This window comes from Stenella coeruleoalba, assembly GCF_951394435.1.
Source record: "Stenella coeruleoalba genome assembly, chromosome: 6".
Taxonomy (NCBI): Eukaryota; Metazoa; Chordata; class Mammalia; order Artiodactyla; family Delphinidae; genus Stenella; species Stenella coeruleoalba.
Genome location: NC_137151.1, coordinates 90758002 through 90776748, shown reverse-complemented (window position 1 = coordinate 90776748; position 18747 = coordinate 90758002). Strand labels below are relative to the sequence as shown.

Genomic DNA, 18747 nt, shown 5'->3' with positions numbered 1-18747 from the left:
AGACCCACATCTTTAACCACAAAAAAAAATCTTCCTCTGTCTGGAACATCATCTCTTCTTTCCAATTATAATTTATAAAGTTTTAGACTTTTAACAGTGAAGACAGTAGAGGATATCTGCCCAAAACAGATCAGCTGAATCAATTTTCCCAGAGAGTTTTCAGAAGTACTTTCTACTCAGAACCAAAACAAATGCACAAGAATGTTGTGAGAACCTGAAAGTCATTCTTCAGTTCTTGTGAAGGATATACTAAGAATAAAATCTAGAAATCTGAATCTCCTTCTTTTTAAATCTTATGAAGTTGAGGTCATAAAAAGTTGAAAGATGTTGGTACCAGTTCTCCACCAATTTGCTTTATGATTTGTGGAAGTCAGTAATCCCCCTAAGTCTCAGTTTCCAAATCTGTAAAGAGGTAGATTCAACTATTATGAGGTAAACTCTAAGGATATTTTAGTTTAATTTTCTATTAAAGCTCTATATATTAATGTATAAAAAGTATATCATGTAAAAATGCAGATGCAGTTAGAAATGAAATGTTCACAAAATCCATAAACTAATTGTTTTTTATTAACACTACTATCAAAATCCTAAATCTTAATCCAGTGGACTGTTCATATTGGTAACAAATTATATTTGTATTTAAAGAATCTAATAAAATTCATCTGGAATGGGAAAAAAAATCATCACTACAACAATGACCTAGTTCTAAAACCAGGATATGATAGAATAATGGTATCCAAAGGTCTTTATGTCCTATTCCCCAGAACCGGTGAATATGTTAGGTTCCATGGCAAAGGGGAATTAAGATTACTAATCAACTGACTTTAAAATAGGAAGATTACCTTGGATTATCTGGGTGAACCCAATTTAATCAAAAGGATCCTTAAATATGGAAGAGGGAGACAGAAGATTTAGAATGGGGCAGGGTAAAAACTAAAAGTTAAAGGTGGTGTGAGACGAGAAAGACTCCACTGGCTGTTGCTGGACTTTGAAAACAGAAGGGGCTGTGATCCAAAGAATGCAGCAGATTCTAGAAGCTGAAAGGGGCAAGAAAAAGGATTTTCCCCTAGAACCTCCAAAAAGGAACATGGCCCTGCCAATACCTTGATTTTAGCGAAGCGAGACACATTTCAGACTACAGACCTCTAGAACTGTAAGATAATAAGTTTATGTTTGAAGACACTATGATAATTTGTCAAAGCAACAATAGAAAACTAACATTTAGGGTTTCTAAAATGTAGGTTTTGAAGAGTAAGAAACCTAAACCTGCCATCTAGAAGGTATGCCAAAACAATCCCCTCAAATCTACTGTTGTTTCTTAGATCCTTCTGACTTTCAACTGAAATATGTGTCCCTAGCACAGTAGATATGGTGGTTGCTTTCACTGCAGAACAATGCAGGGTTGAACCACCTTAACTTAGTTTTAACACTGGCCCCATGCAACCAGATCAACGTATTCTTAAATCATTGTTTGTTTTTTGGAAATTTGGGATACTGGGGGTTGCAGGTTTGAGGGATAAAGAAAATAGAGAGGAAAAAGTTCTGCCCTCCCCCACCTCTACCCTACCAAAGACACACAGACTTAATATCTGTGAGACCTGGAACAAGTTTCTCTACCTCACAGAGCCTTGGCTTCCTTTTCTGTAAGGTTGAAATGATAACCATAGCTATGTCTTGCCAGACTCTTGTAAGAATTAAAAATAATGTAAGACCTTGACAATGTTCGTGCCTGTTATTATTCTATACCATGAAATTGTAAAAGAAGCCTCCATAACCTATCCATGGTGTCATAAACAATCTCTCTAGTAGCTCCCTGGAAGAATGGGATAGATTACATTCTATGATAATGTAATTGGATAATTAAGCAGTCTTAAGTTGCTGGAGTACAAACAAGTGAGTTTTATATTTCCCACAACTGCTCCCTCCCAACTATGCCATCTCAGATCCCCTTGCCCCTGGGTACTCCAGTTACCACTAATAACTGAACTCACTCAGATTCCACAGTGTTTCAGTCTCTTTCAGTTATTAGAAGGGTTCTTTCAAGTCCTTAAAAACTCTTTCCTATTCATTTTAAAACTTCAATCTCATGTTCAATTCAAGGTCCTCTTTCCATCCCATAGCCCCCAAAGCAAGCTAAAATGGTGGTGGCAGTTGCCATGGCTGGGGGTAGGTCTACCAGCTTCTCTCTTTCTCTTCCTCCCTACACTTCCCTTCTAGGGTTGGGCTGGAGGAGGCATAGGAAAGGCCACAGTCTCTCCATAGATGGCATCGTAGGGAAGTTGAAGGCCCCACTGGGTTGGCTTTCTCTGCTCCTCAGGTTAACACTGAACTTACTGTTGGTTCTCTCTGTGAGGCAGGCATGCAAATGCTGACTCTGAGTGGAGTTGATGGTTCTCCATAGTGCCCTTCTTCCTGCATATTCATCATATTGGTTTTAGAGATCTGGCTTGGACACTGACCTCTTCCTCCCACCACTTACCCAGCCCCTGCCCCAGCCTCTTGTTACTAGAGTCCCTATGCTCAAATGGGTTCTTTGGGTGGGGCACAGCAAGATGCCTGGCCATCTTCCTCCACAATCAAGATGGCATCAGGGCTCTGATGGTCTGGTAATTCAGTATCTTCCAGAGAAGAGATGAGCATCAGTCCCAACTTACAGGGAGACTTGGTGGAGAGGGGAACTGTTCCATGCCACCACCATTACCTGCCCAATCTTTACACATGATTCTCTTGAGTCCTTTCTCTCTCAACTTCAGAAAGGGTCATGAGATCTTCCACCCAAAATGAGGAAAGTGGAAGGAAAAGACTCTCTTCAGAAACCATAACCCTCTTCCAAGGTTACCTCCTCCCTCGAAGTCCTCCCCTTATTTAGCCTGGGGAAAAGGGGTGGACAAGAGCAGTAGTAAAGGCTGCCTCTCTGTAAGACTGGAAATGGTGGCTGAACACAACAGTTCACGGTCCCCTGAGTCTATGGAATCTTAGAGTCTTTTGTTTTAAGCTGTGATGGCTAATTCCAGCACTCACAACTACTTCCATCCTGTTACACCAACTGCTATGATATCTTGTTTACCAGAAGCCATTTCTCTGTATTGGTGACCCTGCCATGCTAAGGGTGCAACTATGAAGAATTTCCTTGGACTTTCTTAGGGCTAGGGCTAGAAAAACAGAAAAATAGACAAAACTTGTCTTTAATGCCATGCATTCCCACCAACAAACTAGACCAGTCCTTCTTAGATCCTTCCCAGGAATCTCTAGGCTCAAAGGGCCCTAAGCTGAGTATTCACTATTAGGTGTGTTAAGGTGTGAGGTGTTAATTAGTTAAAAGACTCTCCAGAAGAACCAAAAGGCCATCAAAATCCCCAAAATTTGAATTCCCAAATGTACAGCTTCCGGCAGAATGATCTAGGTAGAGAGCTATTTGTTGAAGCATTACTTTTTCCATTTATAAACATGGTCCCATCCAACTCCATTCTCTTTAGCACACATTGATCCTCTTTCTCTTCTCCCCAAACCACAAAAATCTCAACTTCTGACCAAACTTTTCTGAGTTTGGCTAACATTTCTGAGTGTGGCTTCTCATAGCCCACGCAGTTACTTTCATAAAAAACATGTCTTGGGATAAAGACCATCATCCCAGCTGTAGGACATAAAGCTGGGGAAAAAAAGGTCACCTGCTGTTGAGGATTCTGACTTCCAATGTGTCTAGCATTAAGTGTGTACACACATACATACCACTGCATTTATCACAAAACCAGGTTGATTCCATACTAACTGAATATGAGAAGGTATTAGGAAAAATATTTCTTGTAAATTTCAGATGTTTGGGGAAAGCTTTATTGTTTTTTCCAAAAGAAAAAATTCCACTTTAAGAGAATGTGACTAAACACCTTATTGTGCAAATGCTGCAATAGAAAAAAAGAGAGAGAAGAGAAAGAAAAAGCCAAAGTCCTATGTCCTTTCAATAATTTAATATAACGGCACATAGGTAATTAAACCTGACATATGAGGAGTGTTTCAACAAGAGAGTTGACTGTGCCTTTAACACCTGGCCAGTCTCCAAGTGATGGGGACAAACCTCTGGGTACGATTTGGCCGTGGTACTGTATCTCTGCATAGCAGAATGGACTCACTACCATCAACACAATAGAGTAGCCACAAGCACAGTAATTTCATGACATACTCACATATTTAAATTTCCCATTTTTTTTTGGAATTTCCACCCCCCAAAAAAGGAAGTAAATGATTAAACAGACTTTCAGTTTAATGGAATTCCTCAGATATTCCTCATATGTGTGATGAACTCACCTACCTCAAATGTAATTGGGAAGAAATATTAATAGTAAAGCATCATATCCACTACCACTTATCAAAATTCCAACTTCCTTGGATTAGAGACTCAGATACTCCTTACTGATTTATTGATGCTGGAAGACAAAACTATCAAACTATAAAATAAATCATATCAGTTTGCATTGATTAAGTAACAGTCCATCCTTAGCCTGTGTAATTTACAGCAAAGTTGGATCATAAATTCTTGCTACATGGTAAAGATGCTAATTCTGATAAAAGAGTAAAAATGTACTAAGAGGACTTCCAGTCGTCTCAAGGGAAAGTAGTGTACGATATTATTGTAAAGTCATGGGTATTTTACATGAAAGGTTAAGAAGCTAAAAAAACATAATCAAAGAATCCTTATCAGAGTTTCCCGAAGTTGTTTTCAGAATAGTTTCTTTTCGATTTGTCAGCTAAACTTAGTTTTTAAGGTAGCTATATAATGTCTGCTATTTCATGCATACTAGCTAAGGTTTAAATCAATATTATTTAAGAGGATGTACAGCATAAAGATTAAAAGCAACCTCTGGAGCTAGACCATTTGGGTCCATTTCCTGGCTCTGCATTTACTAGCTGTGTGACCTTAGGCAAGTCATATCTCTCCAACTGTAAAAAGGGAAATAACAATTAAAAATACTAAACTCATATGGTTATTGTGAGGATTGAATGAATTAATACACATTAACTGAACAATGCCAGAGTCATCATACAACTTATATAAGCATTTGCTATAAGAAAATTTCTCAACAGGAAAATCTCTGCAAATGTACTAGGTGTTTTATCTATTAGATTAAACATCAAAATAAAGCATTTAATTATTAATAACATATCTAAATATATAATAATTATAGCATGGAATCAATAATTCCAAAGTATTTTAAAAGGGGAGTTCACTAAATGCTGAAGATGTCTTTGCATCTTGCATGTCAGTCTCCAGGGGGAGCACAGACTCTGCCAACCTTCATCCCCCACTTCTGCCCCTACTACCGCCTCCAAAAATTAGTCATGATAAATGGTTACAAGACTGCAAGTTGAAGGACATTGATAGAATCTGTTCTGTGGAGGTGAAGTTTTCAAAGGAGATAAAGGTCAGAGTGCACATGGCGTGGTATCCTCTTTCTCCCCTCACCCAACAACGTGCTGACCTGAAGGGGAGCAGAGCAAGGCAGTTTACACTCACGCTTCCCACACAGTTGCCCTTTTCCTGAGCCAGACCCTAACCCAGCCTGAGCCAAGGGAGGTTTGGAGGGGAAACACATTCTCCTCCTGCTGACTCCTTATTCTCTAGCCCGATGGGGTGAGCTCCTGAGCAGCCCACCCTCATCATCAGCTGTCAGATCTGATATGAAAGATATGGGCTTTAAGAACACAGGCTACTTGGCCTGCTTTGGTTTGAAATCACTTGAGCCTCAGAGAAAAGTACCTACAACATGAAAAGGTCCAGCTTTCTAGAGTTCTGTCTTGTAATCTTGGTCCCAGCTAACAGTAAAGGGGTTTTTTTGTTTGTTTGGCTTTTGTCTCTTTTTTACTTCCTTGTGCTTTTATCTTCCTCAACATCTCACAGGGAAGGTGTTCTGAATATAATCTATCATTTCTAACCATTACATAGTACTATACAATGATACAAGTGTGCCTACTTATACATACTGCCTGAGCTTAGTCTAGTATAGATTTAGCACCTGTTAACAGGCTTTTGAACAAGTCAGTGTGAAAGAGTTAAGAAAGCAGATATTAGGGAGGGTGGGAGGGAGGGAGACGCAAGAGGGAAGAGATATGGGAACATATGTATATGTATAACTGATTCACTTTCTTATAAAGCAGAAACTAACATACCATTGTAAAGCAATTATACCCCAATAAAGATGTTAAAAAAAAAAAAGAAAGCAGATATTATCTTTCAAAGATTTTAAACTTTTGAATACAAAGTTGTGTGTTTAAGGAAAAACACAATATCCTTGCCAGTAACAGGTATCATAAATTCACAAATACAAATTAAGAAATCTTTGGGAACTAAGCACACTTACTAAAATAGTTTAGTTGTTATGTTGTTTTGTTTTGGATGGATTATATTGTTTTCAAAATTAACTTGCCTTTCTTCTTCCTGGAGTGATAATGATAATATAAATATGATTCTTTTCTACTCACAATGTACAATCCTACTTATCTCAAAATAATGCTAGTTTAATTATTAGTGAGGTAAGTTAAAACGGTACTGTTGAAAATAAACTAGATTATATCTCTCTTCAACACATCCATATAAAATGTTACAAATTAAACTAGAAATCAAATCCAATTTTAAATCCAAAGGACTATTCCAATACTTTGTCACACTATAATTTTGTTGCCATCTAATGTTAGCTGAAATACACAACACATTGGCCAAGAATTAAAACAAAACAGAATGTTGTCATTATAGAACTTGACCATTCAGTTCTAATTGTTTTTATCAATTTAGTATACTCATTAATTATAATAAATTCTGTCTATCATAACCTTTATAGGAACTGGGATACAGAGATGAACTGGGGATGCGAAGATAAATAAGATTTGATAATACTACAAATAAACCTTTTTTACGTTATTAGAAAACATCAAAATATGAGATTTTGTAGAACTCACAGGTTCCACTGTAATAGGTTTACTGATTTATTACCTTAGATTTAGATTGGAAGTGTAATCAAATTATTCTCTCTCCCCATCTAATAAACAATGGTTCATTTACTAGTGTTGAGACCCCAGTGGAAACTCAAAAAGGAACTTTACTCCTGCCTCTTACTTCTGTTTAGTCATCTTCAGCTGGATAATTTTATTAATGTACAATCTTATACAGGTCTCAGTTTAGACATTGCTACTGAAAATGGAATTATGTTTAATGCTCACAGTTATTAAAGCTGAGCAGTCACTGGGGGAGCAGGGAAACCTGCTGTAATTCTTTCTTTGAATTACTCCCCAGCATGCTGCCTGACCAGTTGCTCCGGCATTACCTAGAAGCATTAATGGATTGTTTGTTCAGTAGCACCAAAGGTAAAGTCGGCTGTACCTGATGTCTTCTCATAATACCCTGTGGTGCCTGAGGTGTTATTTGGTAATAAATGTTCAATTGACATTTTACTGTACAAAATTTAATTACCTTTTTTCTCTACTGTAAAAGGGGAAAGCCTGGGAAAACAACTCTTCAGTCTTAACTGCAATGTATGTTTGACCTCTCAGTGGCTATGCAATTAATGTCTACCTTTTAAACCTTAATATATTTTCCAAGAAGGAAAAAAATTCTTGTAAATTCTGATAGTAGTAGCAAGCACTAATCAACAGGTACTTCTAAAATCTCTCATCAAAACATGACAAGGCTCTCTATCAAAATTTTATTCTGAATTCTCTTGAGAGATGCTATAAGAAATCACATCAGAAAAACACCACAATGAGAAGCAACCACTTCTAAGGTGAAATGTGACCATGTTTCTATGGCAATTTCAGGAAAAGTAAATACTCTGACTGAAGTTACTAGGATAATAAAACAAATCCACGCAAGAAATTCAACGCTATTTATGAATCATTCCTCAGGAGGAGCACCCACGACTGAAACAACCAAGGCACACTAACTGCACGCAGTAAGGCTGGCCAGCCCCGCTGTACAGTCAGGTTGTTTATCCAAAGTTCACCCATAAGTCGATTATTTGGAATTTTTAACACATATTTCTACAGGAAAAGGGGTCTATAAATTCTGATTGATTCCCACACCAATCTACAGAAGCCTATTTAACTTATAATGTGTCTAAAATTTTTGAGTTATTTTTCAATCACACTTAATTCCCTTCATAACTGTCTCTATAAAAAATGTTTTCAGAATGTTTTCAGAGCTCCCACACAATACCCCCTACTGCATCACTCCTCTAGAATAATACATATTCCTATGCCCCATATATCAGTCTAAAAGAGAATACAATCCTTCACAAACTCAATTGTGTGCATGGGCAGGGGAGAAGTGGGCCGGGCGTAAAAGAACAGGTGTACCTTTCATATACTGACAGCAAGTAGAACATCTGCCAAGCTGCTCTACCTTTTAAAATACAGTACAGGCCTAACAAAATGACCAAAGACAAAAGCAACAGCAATCCCTTTCTAGAGTCATCCATTTCCAGGTGTTCTGAATTGGAGAGGTGGAGCTGAGACAAGATAGTTTACCCACAAGCCTGGGAGCCGAAGAATATGCCACGTTCTTAGATGTTCATGTTGTTTCTAACCTAAAAAAGTATTCATGGATTATGGGCTTTCTGCATCTGAGAATCAGCATGTTAAGCAGACATGGGTATGAATCCTGACTCCACATTGTATCAGTAGCTGTCCATGCCTCCCTTCTCTACTTTAGAGAGTTTGCTATGAGGATTGATTATAATGTATGAAAGCTCCTAGTTTAGTACTTGACTCATAGCAGGCAGCATTTCATAAAAGTGAATAAAATTTCCCTTGCCCGTTTGAGGAGAGCCATAATTTTTACATGGGTCAACAGGTACCCAAGGTGCATTTTTGAGGCTGCAGCTCAGAAACTCACTACACCAGCCCCACAATGAACATGACAGAATGAGACTGGCCATAATATAAAATAAGAGACATGAACAACATGGAAGTCACTACTCTAGCTGCTTCAGTGCATGTCTCAGCACCTCATTTCCAGCTCCTATCTTCATCCCACACACCTATGTCCATGGGATCCAAGTGATAATTTCTTCTCAAGAATTCATACTGAAGTAGAATCAAAAGGAAAAAAGTAGAACTCTTCAATACATTACATATAGTGGGAGACAAATCAACTGCTTTTTTTTTTCTTTGGTCGCACAGTATGTGGGATCTCAGTTCCCCAGCCAGGGATCATACCTGCGCCCCCTGCATTGGAAGTGCAGCATCTTAACCACTGGACGGCCAGGGGAGTCCCACAACTGCTCTTTTATATCTCAATTCCTGCCATCTGGCATAAGGAATAAGCTACACTGCTTTCTGTTTCCAAAAATTTCTATTATAGAGTTATAGAGCTGTAAACTATAATCTAAAATGTTAAATATTTTAAATGTATAAATTTGATATCAAGTACCAGATAGTTAAATGGTCTAATTCCTTAAGTAGAAATATATTTGAACCTACAACAGTACATAATTTCTAGATATTATCAACCTTGCATGTAACTAACTTGTCATGAAGAAGCAATTTTAAACCACAAGTCATGAAGAAGCAATTAAGATGGAGTCTACTGCAATACTGTGGTGTATAACAATGCACTTACCAAAAAACATGCAACATTTATCAACGTCAATGCTGCCCAAAAGCTCACACAGAAAAACACAGGGAAAAAATGGACAGGTTAAAGAGAACCTAGTTTAACTCTCACATTAAATTTTTTAAAACTTAGGACTGGGCATATAAGGGAAGAAACATAATTATAGTAGAAAGAAGACTTTCCAAAGATGTGTAAAGATAAATGCTATTGTTTTCATCAGCTCAGAATGAAATTGTTTTCTCAACTAAACACATATTTTCGCAAATTAGGGAGGGCAAATTTACTGAAAACATTCCTTTTATTAATATACAAGACAGTCTGTTTTCTGGCATGATAGAGGAATGCACTATTCTGATTTATCTAATATCCATGTTTATAGAGAATTAGCAGTCAAACAATTAGACTAGAAACAATACTTAAATTGAGCTGAAAATAATTTGATATTTGATGATTCACAATCTTTCAGTGGCTCAGAGTTATGATCATGAATATCAATTATCCCTGTACTAAGGCTGTTTGGAACAGCATTTAATAATTTGATTAATATAAAATGTACTAGAGCCTTTCTTTTTTGTGTATGTTTCAGTGCCAAATAAAAAAAACTCTTGGCAAAACTATGAAGAATGCAATCTTTTCTCAATACAGAACATGTGCTACTTATTTCTTATATGATCTAGACCTTTTTTAGAAATTCTCATTTTTACTATGCTAAAATGAACAAACCATGGGGCAGCAGATTCAAGATGTAACAGAAAGGTCCTTGATCTCAGAGACGGTGTGGCACAGAGTCCACCAACTGCCTCTTTCCCCACTGTAAGATAATGAAGGGCTCTGGGAATAGACCCCAAGGACCGCTACCCACCAATGACCTACCAGGTTATCCTTGAAGATTAACAGACCCACCACAATGACCTCAGACAACCCTCTAGACATCAAAATGTTTGGAGCAAATCTGAAGATATGAGGCCTGTAAACTCTAGCGAAACTTTATTACATAAGTCAGCAGCATCAGTAGTTCACCACAGATAAGTACAGATACATATGCTTATATACACATGGAATATTACTGGAAGGATACACAAGAAAGTGTTAACGGCTATGGGGGTGGACCATGTAAGTGGGAATGTGGAGTGGCTGGGAGTTTTCCCTTCAAACTCCTTTGCAACATTTGTTTCTATCATATGCATTTATTACTTTTTCAATAAGAGTTAGCTTAAGATAATAATAATAATTCACTTCATTTTCTGGTATCTTTAATTTTAAAGGTCATTTATTAAATATTTATTTTACTATTAAATAGGGAAAGAATCAAGCTGCTACTCTGTTGTCTCCCTCCTTTTTTGTCACAAAAAGAAACTTCAAAACAACAGAGGCATCATTACTCAGCAAGAACTCTTCTGAGAATATCAACCAGCACATAACTAAAATTTAAAAACTGCAAACTTAGCTGCAAGAATTTGTATATTCCTTTACGCTCTGTTACTTTCATTTTTTACAACACAACAAAAAAGCCCACTGCTTTTTATGATGGTATATTTTAAACTATCTTGAGGCTCTTGTTTTCACACAACACGTGTAGTGTCTATATCTTAGATTCCAAAATGTGTGCTATCTAATTATGATGTCTTTTTTAAGATTCAAAACAATATGCTTTCTGACCTGTGGGTTAAAAGGAAAAAAAGTGATCATTTCCTTTTTATCCAAATTCACACCCAGAATAGAACACTTCTTTTCACATAATCTAAAAGTCACAAAATAACAGAAACTACTACAAGTCATTTGTAACTACCACCCACTCTTCTTTTAATATAGAAATCTCCCTGTGTGGCTTTAAACTTCCATGTGTCAGTACTGGGGAAAAGCCTAGACTATACTTGGAGCTGGCTGGATGGACTAGGGGAGCAGTCTACCCACACCGGCACTAGGAGCTCCAGTTTACAGCTTGAGAAAGAGACACGTATTATGTGGTGTATACACAGCTTAAACCTGAGCAAGGGTTTTTAATGTATTAACACAAGTACATTGAATAGTAAGTAGTTCCAAGTCCATCCTTCATTTTCTTCTTTGGCTTACTTTTACATGGAAGTAGTTTCATACTGACTGTTCTACCAAGATCGGTTTTAACATCGCGTACCAAAGATTACCCACGTGCATTTACGCTAAAAGGCCCTTTTCCAAAGCCTGTGGAAGGGTTCTGACTTCCAGGGGACCTTAACCCGATGTCATGCAACCAAGATGAAATCTCAAACAGGAAACAAGCCCCAAGTAGAAGGAAGATGGATGGAGAGAAACCCTGACTGGTAGTTGAGGGGTCAAGAAGCGTTTTCCCTGCATGTGGTGGTAACCACAAGGCCCCAGGGTGCTGCTTGGTGGATTGGCTGCTTTTCGGTTGCGCTCTCTGCAGCGCGGAAACTCTGGGCTCCAACATCGCTCTTTACTTTGCTGCAGGGGCCACTGAAAACTCTGCCTGCCTACGGGGAAAGCTCACGCTTCCTGAGATCTCAGGACAGTTTGAGTCTCTAGGGTTTGGGGTTTTTTGTTTTGTTTTGTTTTGCTTCACTTGAGGGTAAACTGTGCATTTCCTTTACTGTGCGGCAAAAGCTAACTTCTCGTTGGAGAGCAGTGCACAACCATCCCGCGGGTCTGCATTTATATTGAGTCCTCCCTTCCTCCGCATATCAACGGCTTAGCGAAACTTTCAGAGAAGATGAGGAAAAGCATCCATGAAAACGCAAAGACGCAGAGCGGAACTTTTCCTCCTCTGTCAAGAAAAAAAAGGTCACTTCTGCTTCTCACAGCCAAGAACTGAGTCTGGGAACCTCTGGACAAGGAAGGAAGGTTCGGTAATGAAGGGGATGGGAGAAAACAATGCTAAGCCTGCGTGGCCTCCGGGCACCATACATCCTGCCCCGGCCCGTGACCCATCCACGGTCCACCATCCACACCCACGCTCCCGGGGTCGCGCGGCCTCGCTTACCTTGATGATGCTGCTGCGCCGGGGGGTCGCCCGCGCAGCCTCCAGGAGGCCGGCCTCGCTGTCCGCCGGGGCCCCGGCAGCGCTGGGCAGCGCGACCCCGCTGCGACGGTCCCTCCACTGGCCCCCAGGGGCCGCCGCCACGCCGTCCCCGGAGGCGGCGTCCGGGCCCACTCGGGGTTCGTCTTCGCTCCCGGCCGCGTCTGTCGGCGCTGGACCCTCCCTGTTGGCTGCGCCCTCGGCCATAGCCGAGCGCGTTTCGGGCTCCCCGGGGGGAGGCGGCACGCCCGGCAGCGGAGTCCAGCCGCTGGGCACGGGTGCGCTCATGCACCGGGAGGCGACCGCGCCAGACTTTGTTTCACCGCCCGGTGGCTGCGGCGGTGGCGGCAACTTTCTGGAGAGGAGACATCGCTCGAGTAGAGACGTCCGCGGGCTTTGATCCAGGAGGCCGGCAGTCCTTGGGGGGACCGCGGCGGGAGTGAGATGTGAGCGGCAGGGAGAAGGAGAGGCGAAAAGGAGAGGGAGGTGTCCGAAACGTGATGCAAACGCCCGCTCTGCGCCAGACAAAAGGCATCGGGCGCCTGGCCGGGCTGCCTCTGAGGCCGGGACGCGCGCGGCCTGAGAGGGGCTGGAGCCCGGCGACCGCTGCCCGGCGCACCAACCACCTGCCCGCGGACGGCGGCGCAGTGGCCCCAGGAAGTGCGGCGGCTGCGGCAGCGGCGGCCGCGGCGGCGGCGGCGGCGACGACCTCCACTCCGCTCTGTTGTGACAGGGAGGGAAGGACTTGTTTTGACAGCCCGTGGGGATTGGCAGGCGTCTGGGCCTCTTAGGAGTCTCGCCTCGCCGAGGTGGGGGTCGGCCCGACCAATCCCCACTAGGGAGGGGTGTGCCCAAGCGCGAAGAATGGAATGTGTTCTCTAACCGGGAGCCTACCCAGACGGGCTTGTGTACTCGAGTGGGGTGTGAGAGCGCGTGTGTGCGCACCCGGAGGCGCTCCGTGTGTATTTTGGGAGGTTTAGATGTTCGAAACGAACCTGAAGTTGCAACAAAATCCGGGGATGGGACAGAGGCGGGGGAAAGGAAACCTTCGTTTGCAAAGCAAAGCAATTTGGAGGAAATGGGGTGTTGAGTATTAAGGTCAAAGCCTTTGGCGTGACGCGGAGTGCAGCTTCGCACCATCAGGGGTTAATTGCAGGCTCTCACCTTTAGAAGTTAAGTCCATGCAGAGATAAATTAGGGTTTACTGGGACCCTGTTGTTGAATAATTTGCTTCAGTTTCCGTGTAAACATCTTCAGTTCACTCTGCAATGTGAATAAATATGACAAGGAAATGGAATCAGATAAAAAGAGGTGAGAGTAATAGGAAGCCAAACCAACTAAATCCTCTGGAGAGTGGCTCCTCACAAAGCGTAGATATGATGCATGTTGGCTAAGCACAAGGTGAGGTAGGGGATTTAATCTCTATCCTAAAACATCCCTATTTGATAATGAATGGTTCAACCTCCTTTCTCTAGATAATCCTATATAAACATATTTTGCTCATTTCCAGCAAGTTAGCAAGAGGAGCGATATCCTTGAATGATGCATTAAGGCAGTGAAATTAACCACAGAATGTTCAGATAGGTGAAAAAAGGATGGCTCTGAGGTTTCCTAGTAGGACAGAAGATATGACATTCTAATTTAAAGGCTTTTTAATATTAGAATCTCTGTTAAACCTTATTTATAACATTAAATTCTATTTTAATTATTAATAATTTTATAATTTGAGATGTTACTTGTTCCTTTGACTAAGAACAGGAGAAATTCTTCAGCCTTTTAGACCCAGAATTTGTTAGAATGTCAGAATTTTAGAGATGCAAGGGGATTTAGGGATCATCTAGCGCAACCCTTTTATTTTACAGATGAGAAGAAGGCCCACAGAGCTTTAGTTTCTTGTCTAGTGTTAGTGCAAGAGGTGAAATTAGAATCTGCCACTTAACTCCTCCGGTAATCTCTTCACTACTTTATCTGGCTCCTCTGGGGCTGCAAGCGGCCAGAACTGGATGAGGCCCTTGGGAGTTTTCAGACTTGACATTTATCAACTTTTAGGGAAGACTGAGAAGGCTTGATTTTACCTTTTCTTTAAATATAAATGCAGCCTGGTAATGAATGTACCAGATTAGCAATCTCTGGTTTTAGAACCAACACCACCCTCTAGTGAGATTCTGAGAACTGCATCCATAATAGCAAATGCTTTTTTCTTTCTTTCTCATATGTAAAAGACAGGAGAGGAAACTCACTTAGTTTCCTTTCAACTGATCTGCCCTTATAGCCCACAGACAAGAGGAAGTAGAAGGTCACCCAGACTTAAAACAAGCATACATGTCCTTCATCTTCAGAAATATTTTTACTTGCTATACTCACAAATATAACCTATTTTAACCTACCACTTTTTTCTTTGGTATTCAAGTATTACTATGTTTTATTTCTGTCTTCTACAGTTGCTTTCAGAGCTTTATTTTTCTGTGTTACCCTCAAAAAAATTCCATTCTTGGGTTGTCCTCTGAGAAATGTAAAACTGTGGTTATCTCACTCATCATCTTGTTCTATGATATTAATGTCATTTACAGGGATTTCCCATGTAAATGGTTTGTGTATACCATCCTGATATTATTTTTTAATATTAAAATTAGTATCACCAGGGGCTTCCCTTGTGGCGCAGTGGTTGAGAGTCCGCCTGCCGATGCAGGGAACACGGGTTTGTGCCCCGGTCCGGGAAGATCCCACATGCCACGGAGCGGCTAGGCCTGTGAGCCATGGCCGCTGAGCCTGCGTGTCCGGAGCCTGTGCTCCGCAACGGGAGAGGCCACAACAGTGAGAGGCCCGCGTACCACAAAAAAAAAAAAAGAAAAATTAGTGTCACCTTACTAACATTTACAGTCAGTGGTCTTCAAAAAAATAAACCAGAAAGTATAGCATGCAGTGTATAAAATTTTTTGTGTGTTTCAACTAGATGATGGCCAATTGAAATCTTCTCTTATCTCTTTTCTCCCTTAGCAGCCTTCTCTCTCACCCTCATGTGAAGGCAAACACACACACACACACACACACACACACACACACACACACACACGCATCTTTGCTCTGAGCATCTGTTCAGACTGTTGTCTAATTCATTCTGCCTTGAGAATATAGTTGGACCCTGATCTATCAAGTCTTTCATACTGTTGTCCTCTAGCATAAGCTCAGAAGGCTTCTCTTGATATTCATGTTTGCAGTTTAAAAATAAAGAACCCTCCATTGAACCTGCTCCTACCCATACACAGATTCTACTCTGTGGCCCCACTCCCAAGACTGAGAGCAAGGTGTAGCCAGACTCGGTCAGATCAGCAGCCATATAAACACTCCTACCCTCCATTTAAAAAAAAAACCCTTTCCAAGTTACTATGACCCACAACTCCTGTCTCCCAATCATTCACCAAGTAATGTGACAACCACCTCATGGGCAAATTGGAAGTTGGGGGAATGGGAGGGAGAGGGAGAAGGGATGTGAGTAAGAATCATAAATTGTCAATTCAAATGTCACCACCTCAGAGAGGTCTTCTCTGACCACACGTCTCAAGTTGCCCCTTCAACCTCACACACATACCATATCACTCATATTATTCTGTTTTGTTTTCTCATAGGATTTTATCACTGTAAATAAACTGTCCTGTCCATGGAATTGTTTACTTATATAGTCTTTCACACTGACCTCCTGTCTCTGCCCCACTGAAATGGAGAATGTAATCTCCATGTGCATAAAAAACTTGTCTATTTTGTTCAGTGCTGTACCTCCAGCTCCCAAAACCATGCTGGCAGAGTAGGTGCTCAATAAATATTTGTGGACAGAATCTTTACCTTTGCAGCCCTCTAGCTGAATAAAACAACCACTTCTGATAAAGAAAAAGGGCTCTGTCACTGAGGACTTCTTATTGTCAAGGATCCTGGAATTCCATCCTAGGGCAAAACTCAGAGCAGACCCAAAGCAAGTAGTTGCAAAATTAGAAGGATGCTTATAAATTGGAGTAACATGAAATCTAGAATTGGACTGAAAAACAACTGATGGGAACCTAGCCAGCTGCAGCAAACCTGAAAATACCTAGCCCAGAACTGAAGGCTTGGTATGTCAATGTAGTCCTTCCAGCTCAGGTTAGTCACTTCAGAACCCTGGGCCTAAGAAAAATCCAGTGAGAATAGTAAGACTTTCCATACATTACCAGGAAATCACAGTTGGGAAGAGAACTTATCACTGCTTTCTATGTACCAGATAATCCTCTATGAAGAATTCTTTACAGATAAGGAAACATAGGATCAAAAGGGTCAATTCACTTGCTCAAGTGACAAAACCAGGATTTGAGTCCCAGATGATGACTTTGAAGCTTGTGGCTCTTTGTACTACACAAGGCTCTCATAGGGTACAAGTCCCGGGATGGTCCTGGAGACTTCAGTTATTCTGAAGAACCACTCCTTCAAACCTGGGACCACTCACATTAGGCACAACTACCTCTTCTCTTAACACCAGCATTACCTCTGTTTCATCATGACGGAGTATAAGGCTGATTGATTTATCAGTGTGTGAAGAAACACATTTATCCTGTGATCCACATATACGTAAGAAAGAATATTTTGATATTAAGAGCCAGTTCAAAGATGCATTTAATATGAGTACAGCATTTTCAAATGAGCCACATATATCTTTATATTCAGTCACCGAGCTCCCCAATACACATTGTAGTCATTTTGATTCGCTAGTTCAAGAAAAAGCAATTTGCAGGGTAATTTATAGTATAAGTATTATAGTAGAGCAAATATATGCTAAGTCAATGAAAGATAAGCAAAACTTAATACAACCTCTTAAAATTCAAGATTACCTTTTCTCAACAGGTATTCCTTCATCCCTTCTATTTCAGTAACTAAAACATAAAAATCAACTACTTTCATTTCTAAGTAGGACACTCCACTTCTTGATAACAGTCCTACAAAAATGAGAAGTTACAGGGAATTCCCTGGTGGCTTACTGTTTAGGATTCCGGGCTTTCACTGCTGTGGCCCAGATTCAATCCCTGGTTAGGGAACTGAGATCCCACAAGCCACGCAGCACAGCCAAAAAAAAAAAAAAAATGAGAAGCTACTAATTGTTTAGGATAGATCTAGGTTCATCAGTTTAATAAATCTTCCAAGTACTGAAAGACAATAAATATTTAAGAAATCTCTAATTACAGACAATGTTCTTCAATGTCTGATGGCTGCTGCAAACCTGTACTACCTGCATGAGAACAGAATGCCAGGTGTTTGTCCATTACCACTGCCCCTCAGGAATCACCCCACATAGACCCTGAGGCTAAAATATGCTATCAGGAGCCCCAGGCCAGTCGTCTGGGAACAGTCTGTATGTTCAGGGCAAAGGTCTTTTAAAAATAGAGTCAGTGTTGAATTATTTTCTATGTGTTAATTTACTTTGACACAGATCCTGGAGTTGGAGCTCAGGTCGTGGTTATGTTCCCTACAGATGCAGAAGCCACAAAGGCATTTATGAAAAGTACCACTAGAAAGGCACTAATGATACCCCTATGAAAACTTGCTTCTCTTCTTTATTTGTTTTATTTAACAACTTGAGCTGTTTCCAGGTATGGTTTTATAATATAAACCTCTTCAAATCAAACATACACCCAATGCCTGACACTTGTGATACAGGAGTGAATATGGGGTAGGTTCCTCCTCCTCCTCTTCCCCCACCCCAGGTACAAACCCCAAATCTAATTCATCCGCATGTGATGGGGATTCTTCCTCCAATTTTGCCAAGACATGAAGTTCATTAATGCTTGTCAGTATCACAGGACCCACTAGAAGAAAATATAGAGTCATATTTCTTTCTCTAATGCACTCCTTTCCTTTCATCATGATGTATTACTTTTTTTTAATTTATTTATTATTTTAACTTCTGGCTGTGTTGGGTCTTTGTTGCTGTGTGCGGGGTTTCTCTAGTTGTGGCGAGCAGGGCTACTCTTTGTTGCGGTGCGCACGCTTCTCATTGCAGTGGCTTCTCTTATTGAGGAGCACGGGTTCTAGGCGCACAGGCTTCAGTAGTTGCGGCGCGTGGGCTCAGGAGTTGTGGCGCATGGGCTTAGTTGCTCCGCAGCATGTGGGAGCTCGA

General features: G+C 40.7%; 1 protein-coding gene across 2 annotated transcripts in view; it reads right to left on the bottom strand.

Annotated features, from left to right (window-relative positions):
• PLCL1 (phospholipase C like 1 (inactive)) overlaps window positions 1-13097 on the bottom strand; it is an 852283-nt gene extending 839186 nt beyond the window's left edge. For both annotated transcript variants that reach the window (XR_013828603.1, XM_079923484.1), the window contains exon 1: window positions 12576-13097. Coding sequence is in view for 1 of the 2 variants with exons in the window: in XM_079923484.1 (XP_079779610.1) it covers window positions 12576-12899 (324 nt within the window). In the remaining variant the exon portion in view is untranslated. The remainder of the gene's footprint in view (window positions 1-12575) is intronic.
• Between the last annotated feature and the right edge of the window lie 5650 nt (window positions 13098-18747).